The sequence below is a fragment of the Rhinopithecus bieti genome, unplaced genomic scaffold, assembly GCF_001698545.2.
Source record: "Rhinopithecus bieti isolate Rb0 unplaced genomic scaffold, ASM169854v2 scaffold_2453, whole genome shotgun sequence".
Taxonomy (NCBI): Eukaryota; Metazoa; Chordata; class Mammalia; order Primates; family Cercopithecidae; genus Rhinopithecus; species Rhinopithecus bieti.
Genome location: NW_016804447.1, coordinates 4,129,247 through 4,147,782, shown reverse-complemented (window position 1 = coordinate 4,147,782; position 18,536 = coordinate 4,129,247). Strand labels below are relative to the sequence as shown.

Below are 18,536 nucleotides of genomic sequence, written 5' to 3'. Positions count from 1 at the left end.
ATAGGTGGGAACTGAACAATGAGATCACTTGGACTCGGGAAGGGGAACATCACACACCGGGGCCTATCATGGGGAGGGGGGAGGGGGGAGGGATTGCACTGGGGAGTTATACATGATATAAATGATGAATTGATGGGTGCTGACGAGTTGATGGGTGCAGCACACCAACATGGCACAAATATACATATGTAACAAACCTGCACATTATGCACATGTACCCTAGAACTTAAAGTATAAAAAAAACAAAAAAATAAAAAAAGAAACATAGTGTTGATCATTTTGTTTTCTTCTTCCCATTTAATTTAAATACAATCATTCCCAGTACACATGACACCCAAAAAGCACCAGAAAAAATATGAAAGAAAAGAAAATGATACTTTACTTTTAAATAAATTCCAAAGTCATCTCTCTGCCTCAGGCTCTCAAGATAAAAGATAGCAGCTGAATAGTTCAGGCAGTAGGTCTGGTGGCTCTGACAGAGACTCCCTCGGAAATACTGCAAGAAAGGAAGAGCAGAAGGAGGATGAACACAAGTGAAGGAGAGCATTGAGCCCTGACAGACTATTTCTCTTCACTTTTATCAGTAACTAGAACAGGCAAAAGTGAAGGAGGCGCCGTGATCAAGCAGACACTACAACTGCGTAGAAATACAGAGGTAATCTCCAAATAAACGTTATTTTAACAAAATAATAATAAACAGCTGACACCTCAATAAATAGTCTTTTTCTCCCTATACTTAAAGAAAATTCTATTTAGGCTGTCTTGATTTAATGCACCCCTTCACTTCTGTTTAAGGTTTCTTCAGGCACCACACCCTGCAGGACACCCAGTAACAAATATTGCCTTTGATTTGGGTGACCCTGTTGGTTAATGTTAAGTTTGTGTTATACTAAGTGATTAAAGTAAGGACACTTAACTTTTCATCTGATATACCTCAAGAATTTCCATGCATTTAATTTTGTTGGCTTCTAAACATGTGGAAATTTTGGACATCTTGGCTGGGCGTGGTGGCTCACGCCTGTAATCCTAGCACTTTGAGAGGCAAGGCAGGCGGATTGTCTAAGCTCAGGAGTTCAAGACTAGCCTGGGCAACACATTGAAACCAAAAAATGTGAAATACAAAAAATTAGCTGGGCGTGGCAGCGTATGCTGGTAGTTCCAGCTATTTGGGAGGCTGAGGCAGGAGAATCGCTTGAACCCAGGAGGTGGAAGTTGCAGTGAGCCGAGATCACGCCATTGCACTCCAGCCTGAGTGACAGAGGGAGACTCCATTTCCAAAAACAAACAAAAAAAATAAAAAAAAAAAAAGAAATTTGGGACATCTCTACTCAGCGTACTGTATTTAGCAGCATGCATTTTATCTTACTCAATCTAATGCTTGTCTTCCCTTTTCTTCATTATTTAATGTCTTAAACTTGCTATAATGACTACACATTTGTAAGCCACCTAAAATTGTTTTTAGAATAAGGCAATTATATATATATATATTCATACATATAATGGGTAAACTGAGCACACTGAACTACATGCCACCATCTCAGTTAAGCGTCTTTCTTGGGAATGACGGTTATTCTTTTTCTCTTCAGCAATTCTTCTGGCTCATTACTGGCAGGCACTCTCTTCAGGATTCCATAGTGTCTACCATGTTGCTAAGCCTATGTGTCCATTGATAGGTTTATTGATAATATAATGACTCATGGGCTGCATTAAGGAATTTCCAATAGTATCCCAATGTGGTGAACTGGAGCAAGAAAACACACCTGCTGGCGAGTAGAGAAAGCAGACCCAGCCTGAAAAACCACAAACAGAAGTGATAGTAACAAAGCCAGAGATGGTGAAACCTAGAAAAATATTTTGTTATAGGACCTCAGAAGACAAAACACTATAGAGAGCAATGTCAAGTTTTGGCTTCAGCAAGAAGTAATTTGAAAGATGATGTGAGTTTATTTTGGAGGGGAAAGTTGATAGCTGAGCCTTGAAGAGGACTTGGAGGTAAAGGGAGGGTCTTCTCATGAGGCACTGAGATGCTTGAGAAATGTCAGAACCAGGAAGTAACTGGTTAGAGGCCAGGATTAAGACTCACTAATGGGGCTGGGCGTGGTGACTTGCACGTGTAATCCCAGCACTTTGGGAGACCGAGGCGGGTGGATCACCTGAGGTCAGGAGTTCGAGAGCAGCCTGGCCAACATGATGAAACCCCGTTTCTACTAAGAATACAAAAATTAGCTGGACATGGTGGCGCACTCGGGCCGCTGAGGCAGGAGAATTGCTTGAACCTAGGAGGCAGAGGTTGCAGTGAGCCAATTGTGCCACCGCACTCCAGCCTGGGTGGCAGAGCAAGACTCTGTCCACCCTCCTCTTCAAAAAAAAAAGAAAGAAAGAAAAACAGAGTCATTAATGGTCAGGCTTAGATATCCAGTTCTACCACCCATTGGCTCTGTGATCTCTGCCAAATTATCTAACTTCTCTAAGCCTCAGTTTCTATCTCATTGACTTGATAAATACAAAAATTAACTGGGTGTGGTGGTGTATGCTTTTAATACCAGCTACTTGGGAGGCTGAGGCATGAGAATTGCTTGAACCTGGGGGGCAGAGGTGGCAGTGAGCTGAAGTCGCACTACTGCACTCCAACCTGGGCAACAGAGAAGCTGTCTTAAAAAAGTAAATAAAAAAAAACTAAACAACAAACAAAAACGTCCAAAGATCTTATTTCAACCCATTTTAAATGTTCACTAAAGGATCTTCCCGCTTATTTTTGCCTTGTTAAAAGTCTTCCTTCTGGCCGGGAGCGGTGGCTCATGCCTGTAATCCCAGCACTTTGGGAGGCGGAGACAGGCGGATCACGAGGTCAGGAGATCGAGACCATCCTGGTTAACACGGTGAAACCCCGTCTCTACTAACAATACAACAACAACAAAAAAAAATAGGCGGGCACGGTGGCGGGCGCCTGTAGTCCCAGCTACATGGGAGGCTGAGGCAGGAGAATGGCATGAACCCCGGAAGCGGAGCTTGCAGTGAGCTGAGATCCAGCCACTGCACTCCAGCCAGGGCGACAGAGAGAGACTCCGTCTGAAAAAAAAAAAAAAAAAAAAACAAAAAACTCTTCCTTCTTCATGCATCTTCTCAAGTGTCATATCCCCAGGAAGCATTTCCTACCTGTGCATCCCAACTTACAAGGTTTCCTTTGTTGGACACTCATGATATTTATGTTCCTTCTTTTCCCCAGCATTTATCTTACTTTGATTATATAATCATTAGTGTCATTATTGGATTAATTTCTCCCCCACAAGACTTAAGACTTTAAATTCCCCCCCTTTTTTTTTGAGGCGGAGTCTCGCTCTGTCACCCCGGCTGGAGTGCAGTGGGGAGATCTGGGCTCACTGCAAGCTCCGCCTCCCGGGTTCATGCCATTCTCCTGCCTCAGCCTCCCGAGTAGCTGGGACTACAGGCCCCATCACCACGCCCGGCTAATTTTTTGTATTTTTAGTAGAGATGGGGTTTCACTGTGTTAGCCAGGATGGTCTCGATCTCCTCACCTCGTGATCCATCTGCCTCGGCCTCCCAAAGTGTTGGGATTACAGGCGTGAGCCACCGAGCCCAGCAGACTTAAAATTTCTTAAAAGCAAGGAGCTTGTTTAATTTTTCACATTATTGTGTACAGGGTATTGGCTCCATACATAGCACTTAGTAAGTTCTCAATAAATCTCAATCTATCTTTTTTTCTTAAAAAGTGGAGTTTAAAATTCAGATCTTGCTAAATGAAATTAGATTAAAATCTCAAAGTAAGAAAAGTAGGGGAATTATTTATAAGTTATTTGTTACAAATTTCTGCCTTTACTACATTTTGTCAGAGAATGAGGTTTGTATATGCTAATCCTTTATAATGTGCTAAAATTAGACTTGTAATATGGTCAATTTCTATAAATGTTCTATTTGTGCTTGAAAAAACAAAAAGAAAAGTAGGGGAGGATGTCCAAATGTCTACTCAAGAAATAAATAGCACGTATCAAACCCGGGGTACAGGTTTTCCTCTTTTCTCCTTATTTCACCCACAGAAATATGATCAAGGGTGTTGATGAATTTGAAGGTTTATTCTGTTTCTTTCTGAGAAATTGGTACTTTCGTTAAAACAACTGAATCATGTAATTAGCAGACACTAAACTATTGCCATGAATATTACTTTAAATTGAAGTCATTTAAAAAACAGACTTGGAAATGGCTTTTCCATGCATGCAGATTTTTGTGGTAATAAAACCCACACAGGAGATGTGACAATGGGAAAACAGAATCTGCAAGTTATTTTTGAAAATGTTGATTGGCAGAGAAAGGGACAGTTCCTTTGTAGGAGGGTGGAGGTAGAACTTTCCCAGTGAGAAGAAAAATCAAGTAGGGTATAAACAACTGTCTTGGGAGGTGGGTGATGCTACTTTATGAAGCGGAGATCTCCTGGAAGGAGTTTACCTTTGTGAGCACGGAAATAAAATCCAGTGATGAGGAAATCTCAGAAGCGTCTGCATAGTCCTTGATGATGCCAAAGAGACTGTTCACAAAACCAAGGCTTGTCTAGGGACAGAGAGAAAGAAAGCAAAAGTAGGCACACACCCAGGGTTAAGGAATAAACATTTGTTGAACTTTGAGTATCATTCTTACACGTTTCCCATTTCAAATTTATCTCCTAGCAAAATTCAAAGATTTATTTCCTCCACTCTCCAATACATATTTTCTTATAAGTATTTCTTATAAATAAATTCCTGTTGTTATCTCTCTTCCTTTCAAGAGGAAAAATATTATTTGTTTATAATGTATGTGAGAAGAGGACATTCAGTTGAAAATGAACATTTATGAAGATGATGGAGATCTTAGGAACGTGTTTACTTTTTAAAATAGCCATGGAAAAATGACAAATAAAGGGTAACTAATATCTACAATTTATAGGAAAGGCATCAACGGGTATTTCAACTTCTTTCTTATTAACCTGAAGTCCTGAGTGGGAATGGAATATGGAGATGTATTATGGAATATGAGGCATAAGAACAGACCAAGGATGAATTTTCGTGATTCTCTAGTGAATATTAAAACATGACTACTAAAATCTTCCTGCTTGGCTCACCTGAGTTAACTCCTCCAGGTTTGCAAAAAGTCTCCATAAATCCACATCTAGGAGATATTCATGAGTTTGCAGATATTTTAGTGTATTCATAAAGATCTTTGAAATAAAAAACATATGCACATTAATTTCTGTTTTTTAATTTTGAAACATGCCTTTTGCAAGAATATTAAACATAACCCTCCTGGGTATAACTTTACAAAACAATGGAGAAATCAGCACTCTCAAGGTTTAAATGCTATACTCAAGACAAATGATCACATTTAAGCTTCATAGAACATATTGGAAATGAGCTTTTCAGTATGAAAGTTGTGGTTGCTTAAGTCAATTCTAACAACATTCCTGTTGAATAGAATCTGTCCAAATGGGCTTCCTCTGCTTCTAGTGCCAAAGAAATCCCAAAGGTTCTCTTCTTGCCAACACTACTAACTTGAAAGCAAAACGATATTCATGGTGTGTTCTCATATGCTCTCTCTTCTGCAAAAGACCCAAATATGCTTTACTTTCAGGGAATTAAAAGTAGAGATTTAGTGAGTTAATCTCTGATAACTGGTAAAATGTTTCAGCTCGTTTAGAGGCATTAAACATGGATGAAAACATTAAGGGAGTTTTATGTTATTTTACTTAATTTGATGATTTCACAAACTGGAGAACTACACAGCAAGTCAAAAAATAAAAATAAAAAAAAAGAAGTACAATCCTCACTTACAGATAGCTTGCCCTTCATTCTATAATCTGAAGAGACAGCAGTTTATTGGAAAAGAAATACTTTGTATACATAAGACGGCAAGTATTCAAAGGGACAAAAAGACAAATTACTTAAAGAATTTTAGGGGTTAAAAGACTGGGCTTTAGATAGATAACCTTCTCCAATTCCCATTCCTGTATTATTTCATTAGTGTAGTGAGTGGTTCTTGAACTTGCGTCAGAATCACCTGGCAGCCTTGTTACACCAGAACTTGCTGGACCCCACCCTCATCTGTGATGGGGTCTGAGAACGTGCATTTCCAACAAGTCCCCAAGGGATTCTGATGCTGCTGGTCTAGAGGCCACCTGTCGAGAACCACTTAGACCTTTTAAAATCCATGGAGTATTGGTTGTTTGGAAATCTGTCAATATCCAAGCATTTAAAACATGATTGTAAGAAACAGAACTCATTACTACAGATAGACTGGGACAATTTGGAAGAAATACTACTATTGTTATAAGATTCTTTGCTTTACAGAAATTTTGCTATTTAAAAAAAAATGCTGACTCCTCCAATGTATTTATTAAATGAGTTACAAATTTTTAACTCATAAGCGCTTTTGGAAAACATATTGATTGTGTCAAAGGAAGGTACATATATACTTTAAATACACTGAGGTATTTGACAGTGAGCTTAAATTGGCTTTTTCTTAAACAGGAAATGTTATTTTGAAAAGCTTGGACAGTTTACAGTGGGACAGAAAGTTCTGTGCTGTTTCTTAGGACAAGGAAGGTGGCATAGCTCAGGGGCTTAGTTCTCTGCAGTGAACATTTATCATTACCACCCTCTGCAATACTCCTCTTCCCTAAAAACAGCCTGGTTTTCACCCCAGTGTCTACTCTTCCCCAGGCGGCACATGTGCCATGTGGCAAGCTGATCTCACTCCCGAGGTTGGGTCTTGACTGCCTTAAACCAATTGGCACATTCCTTCCTTACGGAGCTAGTGGATTTGGCTCACGGGTGGGCACGTGATCTAAGCCAGTCCAATCAGATTAAATCTCAAGACTTTTGCTATGAATGCTGAGAAGATCTCTCTCTCTCTCTTTCTCTCTCTCTCTCTCTCTCTCTTTCTCTCTGGCCATGAGCTCAAGGATAGCAACCATGCTGTGACTACAAGAGAAGCCAGCCATAGGATGTGGCTAATGCCATGGAAGGCAGGGTGAGAGATGGAAAGAAATGTTTTTTGTTTTGTTTTGTTTTGAGCCCCTTGATCAAACATGTCTTGAATTCTCTCCCACCTCTGAACTTGGCAGTCACAAGCACTAACAAAATACTGTATTATAAGCTAGTTTTCTATTACATGCTCTTGTAAGCATCCTAACTGATATTGTCTCTAAATTTCAATTTTCTCCTAGAGTGTCTTTGTGGTTTACATTTTGCTAAGTTAAGGATTTAGCACTGTGATTGACAAAAAATATTACTTACAGAAAATAACTGACGTTTGTATAGCACTTGATAGATTTCAAAGAAAACTAATTTGATCATCATAATGGTCTTATGAGATAGCCAGAGACGGTACTGTCATTTCTCTTTTATAGCTCAGGACAGGGACTGTCAAACTATGCAGCCTGTGAGCTTAATTTGGCCTGCCACCTGTTTTTGTAAATGATGTTTTCTGGGTGACACAGTCATGCACATTCCTGTAGACTGCTTTTGCACTGCAATGGCAGAGTTAAGTGGTTGCAACAAAAACTATATAGCCTGAAAAGCCCAAAATATTTACTATCTGCACCTTTGCAGAAAAGATTTGTCAACCCCTGGTTTAGGATATGAAGGACTACACTTTCCTAAGGTCACAAGGCAAATCAGAGGCAGAGCCAGGGCTTGAACTTAGGTCTGCCAGCACAGTGCCTTTTAGCTGTGTAAGACAGTCATCAGGATGCAAAAGTACTGTAGTCAGAGGCAACCTTGGGAGCTGTGTGGCCCACCCTCCCCTGTGGTCCTGGGAGGAAGCTGCTCTATGGTTCTCTTCCTTGCTCTATTGTTATTCTAGAAAAAATTCTCTGTTCTGAGCCTCACCAGAGCATAGCTGCAGCGGTGTGTAACCACACGGGTGCTATTTACATAGCAGACATCATGAATATACCATGTAATTAAACAGTACTAAATTGCATGTGTATGGTAGCCCCTGAAATCTGCAATGGTGGCCCTGCAGTTGATAAAAAGCATTCACCTGGCACTGTTCACGAGGGAGCAAGAGCTCCAAGAAAGGAAGCCAAGGAAAGATGGAATGGACTGCCTGAGAAGGGTGTGAGCTCCCTGGCTCAGGAGTGTGCAAACTGGTGAGACAAGGCAGAAGAGATTCATTCAACATCGGATGAGACACTGGACTAGTTCACTAAGAAGATCTTATCCAATGTTAAAGTATAAAAAGACAGTAGAGTAATAGGTAAACAAAAATAAATGACAAATAAAATTTTCACGATCCCCTGAAAGAGGGAGAAAAAAAACCTCACCTCGCCTTCCTTTCCCTCTCTTTTCCTTCCCTCCTTCCTTCCTTCCTCCCTCACTCCCTCCTTCCTTCCCTTCCTCTCCCTTCCTCTCTCTTTTCCTTCCTTCCTTCCTTCCTTCCTTCCTTCCTTCCTTCCTTCCTTCCTTCCTCCCTTCCTTCCTTTCTCTCTCTCTTTCCTTTCTTTCTCTTTCTTCTCTCTCTCTCTTTTATTTCTTTCAGAAGAGGAAAACAAGTGCCCAAATAAACAAATTTTCCATCTACTACAAAATTAAGCCTGGCATTACCATCTTAAGAACTAATAAATGGTCCAAAAAATAGGTGCATTCACTTGTGAAAAGTTCCCACACGGCCTCTTGCTGCTTTCTCAAGTCTAATTGATTGGTCAGGAGTTTGTGATGCGTTTCCATGACTTCATCCCAGGTCTTATCCTGTACATGAGGAAAAAAGAGAGAACAAAACATTTCCACCTCAGTGGATTGACCTGTTGGCTATTTGCTTTGGCTTGCAGTTCCAAAGGGCCAAGCAACCCCTGGAATCATGATTTCCTGCTTCAGGCCCTGGACATCCCTCTTGACAGTGACTCCCCAAGTGACCGAAGCCATCGCTTTCTCTGTGGGGCTCTGGGATGCCAATTCCTCCTAATACACAGCATGAAATGCACAATGTGCATTATTTCTAGTTTAAGATTCAAATCAATTCAGACTGATGATGCTTTGAATTAAGCTTGAGAATATCATGTGTCTTTTTCAGTTTATTGACATAAAAAACTCAAAGAACCCCAAACCCAGGACTGGGAAGTCTGATTCCAGGTTCCACTGGCAAAACTTATTGAAATTAACTACTGAAGAAGCATGAAGTGAGAGTTTTAAAGCTCAGGGAGACCTTTAGAAATCGTCTTATCAAAAACAACTTAACGTTTCCAATGAGGAAATTCAGGTCCAGAGAGATGAAGAGTAGTAACAACCACTTTTAACATTTGCAGAGGCTTTCTGGCCTATGAAGTGCTCTCACATTTGTTACCTTCTTTAAGATAAAATGGCTTTCCCCAGCTTTCAGTGTGTTTGAGGAGAGCAGGCCCTGTTCAGTCCTGGGTTCCTCTCTTGCATTTTGCTCTTACTGTAAACAAGACCGCAATCTGGCAGCTTAAAACACTGACCTTCCCCTCCCCTCCCCACCAAAAAACAAAAAGAAAAAGCCATGCCCCCCAGGAAACAGTGGGAAAGATACCTTTAGACTGTAGAAGTCGTAGCCCCTGAAGTTGGTAATTTTCACAGAGGACAGGCAGTTTTCCAGATCGGATGTGTGCTTGTGTTTGTCTTTGCCCTGCTTAAAGATGGTTAGAAATAGGATTTTCAAACATGGATTCTTTAATGACACGACTTCGGTAGCCTTGGTATCTTTCATTCATTCCCTAACATTCATGATAAGAGATGACATATTTTGTCTTTAAGCAGTTTCAAAGCCATTTCTGAGCTCTAGTAGGAGCCACAGAACCACAGAATGTCAGACCTGAGGGACACAGGCCCGTGAGAATACCTTGTCCAAACCTCTCATTTTACACGTTAAAAAAAATCCTAGGCACAGAATGGTCATACAGCAAACAGTCTTATCATGCCTACCTTTGGGGTGACATAGCCTTTACAGTTTTAACTTTTCCAAACTCTGGACCCTAAGATTTAATTAACATCAGAAGGTACCTCAGACATATTGGTTCAACCCTTATTTTAGCAGATGACAAAATAAAGCCCAGTGTTAAAGCAACTTGTCCCAAACAATAATTCTCTGCTACAGAATACCAGAACATGCTGGAAACTGTACTTTCCTTAGAATGGAATCACCCACTTAACTTTTGTTGTAGTCATTTTTTCTTAATAATATTTGTTTAAAAAATCTGATTGCTAAGAAAATATATGTTTATTGTAGAAAACTTGAGAAACAAACAACAACAAAAAAACCCATGAAATGTGTCTTCACCCTCACATACCCATTGGAAATATCATATTCTGATCACATTAATAATTAATTTTTAAATGGTACAATGTATCATATTCACACATCCTTTTGCAACTTGCTTTTTAAACTTATATTGTGAGCATTTTCTTTTCGGTTCATTCACTATTCTATTACAACATCATGAATTGCCCACTTAAAGAGTTCATTTTACCAACCAAAGCAAGAAGAAGCTATCAAATAACAATGTGCAAGGCTTTTAAAAGTCAGCTTGGCTGCATTTCAAATGAATGCTTATGACAAACAATTTTTCGACTTGTTCTGTTGCCTCAGGGTGTGTGATATTGGCATGGATCTAAACAGTTTGGTGAAAGTTAATCGATGTTGTTTTCATGAGCAAGAAAGGCACAGGATATCTACCGTTGCAGGTAGGGGGCTCCCTGTGCATCTGAAAAGAGACCCTGTCATAGTTTCAGAATGTGCTAATGGGTTGTGGCTGGTTTCTCTGGTAGGGTTATGGCACTGAAAAAGGAAACTTATTGTAGACTCATTAGCCTCCACAGCAGCAAAGGAATCTTGGAACCAGTTAAAGACCTCCTACTGCAATTGGGACATATGCCTTTTGTTGATGTCTGAAACCATAGCGACTGCATGTTGTGGAAATAAAAAATCAGCAGCCAGTTGGAAAAGAAAGAGGCTGAGACAATGGAAGGAGCATTGGAGCTGTGGGAAAGTGGGCGCCAGCCCCGTGTTTTGAAGGGCACTCACCATGGCTTTCTATGGGTTTGACCAGCCTCCTGGCCAAATGTCTGGGTGGGTATTCCAGTGAGGAGAGAGGAGACGGTTCTCCCAGTGGTCTCATTAACTCTTGAAAATGACACGCCCATTTAGTACCTTCTTGCCTCCATTGTGGTAGCAGTGGTTAGGAGAGGCAATGAAAAGCATGTGAAGGTTACTTGAGAGAACACACAGGGTAGAGAAAAGTGAGATGCCAAGGTTAATTCTGGAGTCTCAAACTTAGTAACTAAGAGGTAGGTGGCATGAAGATGTGCTGTAGTCACTGGTGACATGGAACTGGAGCAAAATTGAAGGTTAAGACTGAATATACACATTTTTGGAGTGATTGACAAATCAATGAGAACAGGTAAGATCTATGAGAGCTCTAACGAGAGAATGGATGGAGGAGCTTCCAGGTCTGGTGATGGGGACTCCTACAGTTGAAGGAGCAGGGCCACATCAGGGCTAGAACAGACTCAAAGCCAGACTTCCTGGAATGCTGGATGCTCCATAGCTTATGAGCTGTGTGTCCTCAGGCAAACTAGTCGACCACTCTGAATCAATTTCCCCATTTTCAAAATGAGAAGTAATAATGTTAGCTACCTTGTTGGATTGTTGTAGAATTTATGAGTTCACATGTGTTAACTGACATGCATAAACAAGAATACAGGTAAACAGTAACAGTGCCTGGTAATGTGCTAAACATTATAGATGTGTTCGCTTTTATTACTAATATTATACTGATGGGAAGAAAGGAAGGAGGAAAGGAAGGAAGAAAGGAGGAAAAGGAAAAATCTGTAATAGATTGGAAAAACACATCACAACACAGAAGTGTGTTTGTTATATTGATGTGGATTACCATTTATAGAGACACGAATTACGTGATTAATAAGGATAAGAGGATAAAGGAAACGATGTTAATTTTAAGAAAACAAGATATTGTGTTCTTGTGAAAGTGAAGCTTCTAGAAATGACTTTCTCTTCATTGCTGAAAACATTTGCTGAGAACGTCCACCAATTATTCTTCCTTTGTGTATCTCCCTCATTGCCTCCCTCCCTCCAACACAGTGCAAACCATTTAGCATGTTTTCCCCCACCACCCACAGTTTACTTGTCAGTCCCATCTTCTCAATTGTGAGCTGATAATGGGCATCTTGGCATCTTAGATATCTGTCCCAGTACTTGGCACAGTTGTTCAACACATGTGTGGAGAACAAGTTGCTTCTTTGTGGGGGAAAAGAATGGATCAATCCCAACAACTTGTAAGAGTGCCCTTCCTTAGCCAAGTTCTTCCCTTCCGAAAGCATATTCTATCTCTCAGGCAGCCCTCAGAGCTTCCCTGTCCTGCATAAGCCCTCGGGAGGGCTCGGGGGAGATGCCCCTTCTCCTGAGATCTCAGATGTGATTGGTGACCAGCTCTGCCTCTGTTTATTCGAGGAAAGAGCTCAGGAGGGGCTGCGTCATAAGCCTTGTCTCAGACCTGTCAGAAACGCAGACAAAGCATGTCTCTAAATGACTGATGAGCAACAGCCCTGGTGGCAATAGTGTTACAATTTTACTAACAATTTACGATTTGCAGCTCATAATGTTTAGAGTATGTTCCATATAAACGTTTTACTTTTGGGAAAAAACGTGAAAGTCAATCATATACTTGGCTATGAGAATAAGTAGTTTTCCAAACTGTAATTAAAGATACTACTACTAGTGATACGGCTGAGTGTCTGCGTGTGCCTGGCTCTGGGGTAGGCTCCACATGCATTATAAGGCATTCATTACAACCACCCTGTGAGGCTGGCACTGGTCTTCTGTCTTTTACAGGGAAGATCTGAGCTGAGGGAGAGTAATCCATTTGGCCAAGGTCATAGGGCAGTAGGGGAAGGAGCTAGAATTGGAACTTCAGAGGACTTTTTGTTTAGTGATGGGACTTAAAAAATAGCAAGGTGTGTGTGTCATAGAACCACTGCAGATGTCAGCAACTGATGTCAAAGTGATTGGCAAGGCCATGTGGGCAGATTTTTAACAGAATGAGGCATAGTAACAGTCCATAAGGCCCCGCTGCTGCTGCTGGTTGTGGTGTGTAAATCATGCAACTAGTACTGCTGGGAGAACACAAATCAGTCCCTTTCCTCCCCCTAGAAAACAGGAGGAGTCCGGTTGTCATCATGAGCATTCCCTCCCTCTTCCCACAGCATGCCAGAAGGAATGGCTTGACTGTGGCCACCCTTGTCCTAGGCAGTAAAGTCTCAGGGACCACTGATTGAGATGGATAACTCATCAATTATTGATGGAACCAAGAATGAATTCAAACCCACTAGGATTAATCCAGTTGGCTTTCCCAGAAATAGAAGTGTATTTGCGGAATCTGTTTCTGTAAGATCTCATTCATTTTTCAATGTTCCCAATATACATGGCACCAACTGCAAACTGGGGCATACATTTGTGCAAGTTTGCTTCATCGAGTGAGCTGCTTTCTAAGCAGCAAGCTATAAATGTAGTGTTGTAAAGCATCACTATATTAGGATTGCTTTGTGTGTTTTTTTTTTTTCAGAGCTAATTAACCACTGGCAATTAGCACTGTTTCGCTGCACAAATTGGCAACCCTTGGCATGTTCCATAGCCAATACTACGGATGTGATGATATATCATTTATATTTCACGTGCCATCTGCCTTTATGCAAAGATAAAGCAGAATGAAGAGGCTCTTCAGCCATTTCTTACTTTCTTAGCTACAGGAAGCTTAATTAAAACAAAAATGGCAATTTGCAACACTTACCACTCCTCTTTTGGAGAAAGGCCATCTTGGCTTTTTGGATTCTGGGTGAAATTAAAGACAATATATTATTACAAGTACTTAGAGTTACTAGTGACAGATCATTGCAGTGCTTTACAAAACCTGCTTTTTGAAAATTAGCCATACAGAATTCATCCTGCTTTAATTATCTTTCTTTTGAGAATGCACAAAATGAATATTTATATTTTTACAGACGAGTGAATGAAGCAATGTTGCAACCTAAAAGTTGGTGTTCTGTTGCTGCCTTAAGGTGGTATTGTCCTGTTTCTTTACTGGTGTATTATTTAAACTCCTTTTCCTCATCGCTTGGGGAGAAATCTGTAAACTGTACTATAAGATGTTGAGTAATTTATTTAAGGCAGGGAACCATAGCACTTTGGAGCTAAAAGGACAGGCCCTTTATTTTCACACTGTCTTACCAGAACCCTCCCACCACATGCAAACTTCAGCACCCTGAGCAAATGGGAGACTTGGAAACTGCCTTCACTCATAATCCCCAGATGTGGTTGAAGGAAGGCTCCCAAAATAGAGAACATTAAAACATCACCAATTTTTATGTTGGGGCTTCTTGCTTCTGGCCATCAACTAGGAGTTGCTTCGACTTGAGAAAGAAGCCGTTATTCAATCCCTCATTCTTTTGAAGACCAGGAAGGAAAGAGATTCGATTGGGTTCTAGCCTTTTGAATTTTATGCTGTTTGCATAAAGTTGTAATGCTACCTAGCAAAAGCTGAAAATTGTCTCTTAGGTGTGGGTGGCATGTTCTGACCATTCGGTATACGAACTGGATGTCTTATACGTCCATCTCTCTTTCTATCAGGTCCCCCAGGACAGTGTGTGTAATAATTCAATCAAAGGGAAGCAATGATCTGAGCAGCATTAACTGCAAAGGATGTGCTTAAGGCACCTTCCCACAGTAACCTTGGGAGGCACCTGCCCAACAGATTATCCTCGCATTCATTTTGACCACCTTATTGATCTTCATTAAAGGGAGATTAGGTGGACTCTCCCTTAGGCACAAATCAGCTTCACCACACTTAGCTATCCCATGCCTGGTGGTGAATTACTACATCCAATTTGAACTGCAATAATTGGGGTCCCTGATCCTTGGCCAATTTCTCTCCTGTGCTTTTCTAGCTTTGGAGCCTTGGGAAAGCTTTGTGAGTATTCAGAAGATTCATGAGTCTTTATTGAATCCACAATCTTTCATTATCTGTCTTAAATATACAATTTTGCTAAACCAGAATCTTTATTTCAACTATATCTGCACGTGACTCATATGCACAGCAAAGCGTGAGCAGCACTGCGGTAGCCCATGACTTGAGAACATGAGGCCTCTATTCTAAACTCCTGAGAAGAGGGCAGAGGGGTATAGAGAGGATACTGCTTATCTTATGCTGTGAGGTATCTATCATGATGCTAGGCACACACAAAAATAACAGCTAGTGAGATGTAGAAGCAGCAATGACCTTGTTCCTTAGTATGTGGTTCTCAAACTGTAGCTGGCATCAGAATCACCTGTAGAGCGTGTTAAAAAAGACTGCTGGCTGGGCGCGGTAGTTCGAGCCTGTAATCCCAGCACCTTGGGAAGCCAAGGCGAATGGATTACCTAAGGTCAGGAGTTCGAGACCAGCCTGACCAACATGTTGAAACCTCGTCTGTCCTAAAAATACAAAAACGTTAGCCAGGTGTGGTGGTGGCCACAGAGTGAGACTCTGTCTCAAACAACCACCACCACCACCACCACAACAACAAACAAAATGGACGAACAGACTGCTGGACACCACCCCCAGAGTTTCTGATTCAGAAGGTCTTGGGGATGGGGAGCCTGGAATCTGCATTTCTAACAACTTCTCAGGTGAGGGCGAAGCTGCTGGTCCAGGACAGACTTTGGGAACCACTGTTCTAGTTAACTAATTGAGAGCATTCTAAAGCCTCTTAAAATGTACTAACCTCTGTTAAGGCCACATTGTGTTTAGAACTAGCTTGGATTTCTAGGGGCATGTCCTCAAGCAGATCACTTAACCCCTCTTGGTTTGTTCACTTGGATTACTGTATCACATAAGACAGTAAGTAGATGTGAAAGGGTCTGTAAAAATAAAGAGCTGTAAACATGTTATGATTTACTCACTGGTGGCCCTGGGCTTCACATACAGGAGACTGCAGCTGCCCATACCATAGATGACAGATGATGACAGATGCAGTCTGGTAGAGAGGGCACTGGACTCACACTCAGGAGCCTTGATTCCATTTCTCTGCACAAACCAGCTGACCCCATGACTAGGCCACTTCTCCTTTCTGGGTCTCACTCACACATATGTGAATGAGGGATGACCTGCTGGTTTTCAAACTCTTTTGTCAGGTGTCCGAGGCTCCTGGGATACCTTGGAGATGAGTCTTTCGGGCTCATCCCAGCTGCAAGCATTGCAGCTTCACCTGGATTTGTTTTATACATTGGATTTCCAAGTAAGGATTCTTTTGTAAAAAGGACTCTGCTAAGAACCAAACCAGTTTAAAAACCACCAGCATGGATAATCCTTAAGTCTCCTCTTAGCTCTCAAAGGCTTTGATTTACCTATCCCAAGAATCTTGAAGAAAACACCCTGAAGATCCTCATTGTTCTTTTATTTCACAAATGAGATGAAGATGCATCTTTATCCCTAAAGCTGCCTCTCTATCAGACACTCATCTGCCACCGCCACCTCTGCCTTCCCATGGTACCACCCTGGTTGGAAGATACCAGTGTGAGGCTGAAGCCCAGGAGTGGGGTGGGAGAGGAACATGACAGCAATAATGGGGAAGCTACTCACCAGCCTGGAGAGGGCACTCTGATCTAAGATGCTGCCCCTGTCTCAGGTCTTGGACCTGGGATAAGACATTTGACCAGAAGACATTTTAAGGGACGAGCCACACCTCATTCATCTCTGTAAATGGAATGCCCAACACCAAGACTGGTACTCAGCTGGTTCCAGTAATTCCAGTAACAGCTGGTGCCTGTTGTCATTGGTGAGGCTGATTCTAACTGGTCAGTGCATATATTCTACTAATTATTCAATATTTTGAAAATTCCCCCTGGTTATGGCAATATCTGTTCCACAGAGGGCATGGAATGAAAGTATACTGAATGAACAGAACCTGAATTCAGCAGCAGAAGTGGGTGGCATAGGTAATCAGCAGCTCCATCTGACACCAGAAGGTCCCCAGGGAACACCTCAAGTCCAGGTAAGTTCAGCACCACAGAACTCCGCCTGTGCTCGTAGAACCTGTGCTCAAGAGACAAAAGGAAAACCACGCCGAAATATCATCTTACACCACTCAGAATGGCTATTACTAAAAAGTGAAAAAACAATAGATGTCGGCATGGTTGTGGAGAAAAGGGATGCTTATACACCATTGGGGGGAATGTAAATTAGTTCAACCTCAAGGGAAAACAGTATGGAGACATTTCAAAGAACTAAAAATAGAACTACCATTCAACCCAACAATCCCACTACTGAGTATCCACCCAAAGGAAAAGAAATCGTTATATAAAAAAGACACCTGTACACATATGTTTATTGCAGCACTATTCCCCATAGCTAAGTCATGGAACTGACTTAAGTGTCTATCAATGGTTGGTTAGATAAAGAAAATGTGTGTGTGTTTATGCCATGGAATGTGGCATATAAATGTGTAAATATGTAAAAATGTGGAAATACACACACACACACACACACACATCATAGAATACCATGCAGCCATAAAAAAGCATGAAATCAGCTGGGTGCAGTGGCTCATGCCTGTAATCCAAGCACTTTGGGAGGCTGAGGTGGGCAGATCACCTGAGGTCAGGAGTTCAAGACCAGCCTGACCAACATGGTGAAAACACGTCTCCACTAAAAAAAAATACAAAATTAGCTGGGTGTGGTGGTGCATGCCTGTAATCTCATGTACTTGGGAGGCTGAGGCAGGAGAATTGCTTGAACCTGGGAGGCAGAGGTTACAGTGAGCCAAGATCGTGCCATTGCACTCTAGCCTGGGCAACAAGAGTGAAACTCCGTCTAAAAAAACAAAAACGAAACAAAACAAAACAAAACATGAAATTATTTCCTTTGCAGCAAAATGGATGGAGCTGGAGGCCATTATCCTATGTGAACTAATCCAGATGCAAAAAATCAAATATCACATGCTCTCACTTAGAAGTAGGCACTATACAATGGGTACCCATGGACATAAAGATGGAAACAATAGACTCCAAAAGTGGGGAGGGGTGAGGTGGGAGGGAAGTAAGTGTTGCAAAATTAACTACTGGGTACAAAATTCAATATTTGGGTTATGGGTATACTAGAAGCCTGATCTCCATGATGCAATATACCCATGGAACAAATATGCACATGTACTCCCTGAATTAAAATAATTTTTTAAAAAGATGCAAGGAAAGATCTTAGAGCTGAGTTAGGCAGGTTCGTAGTTCAGACCACCTCTGTTCATGCAGAATGGCTGCGAGCTGCCTGCTGCTGCTCTGTTAGGGAGGACTGGGAGGCATGGGAGGGCTGTGATGACACAAACACTCCACACATCTACTCACCACCTCTTCGAGCCTTACTTGCCATTTATGGTTTTGACTAATCCCAAGCAGAAGAGCTCGCTTAGACATGTCAACACAAATGCACCCTGCTGCCTGGGCGACAGAGCGAGACTCCGTCTCAAAAAAAATAAAAAAAAAAATAAAAA

The 18,536-nt window shown here is 41.4% G+C and overlaps 1 protein-coding gene across 1 annotated transcript in view; it reads right to left on the bottom strand.

Moving 5' to 3' along the window:
* The window catches only part of LOC108527187 (pleckstrin homology domain-containing family G member 7), a 37,139-nt gene that overhangs the window by 12,597 nt on the left and 6,006 nt on the right, over positions 1-18,536 (bottom strand). The window contains exons 2-8 of the mRNA XM_017868340.1: positions 16,959-17,086; positions 13,808-13,848; positions 9,535-9,630; positions 8,592-8,735; positions 5,111-5,206; positions 4,462-4,563; positions 383-496 (exon numbers count right to left, since the gene is read on the bottom strand). Of these exons, the coding sequence (XP_017723829.1) occupies positions 383-496; positions 4,462-4,563; positions 5,111-5,206; positions 8,592-8,735; positions 9,535-9,630; positions 13,808-13,848; positions 16,959-17,086 (721 nt within the window). The remainder of the gene's footprint in view (positions 1-382; positions 497-4,461; positions 4,564-5,110; positions 5,207-8,591; positions 8,736-9,534; positions 9,631-13,807; positions 13,849-16,958; positions 17,087-18,536) is intronic.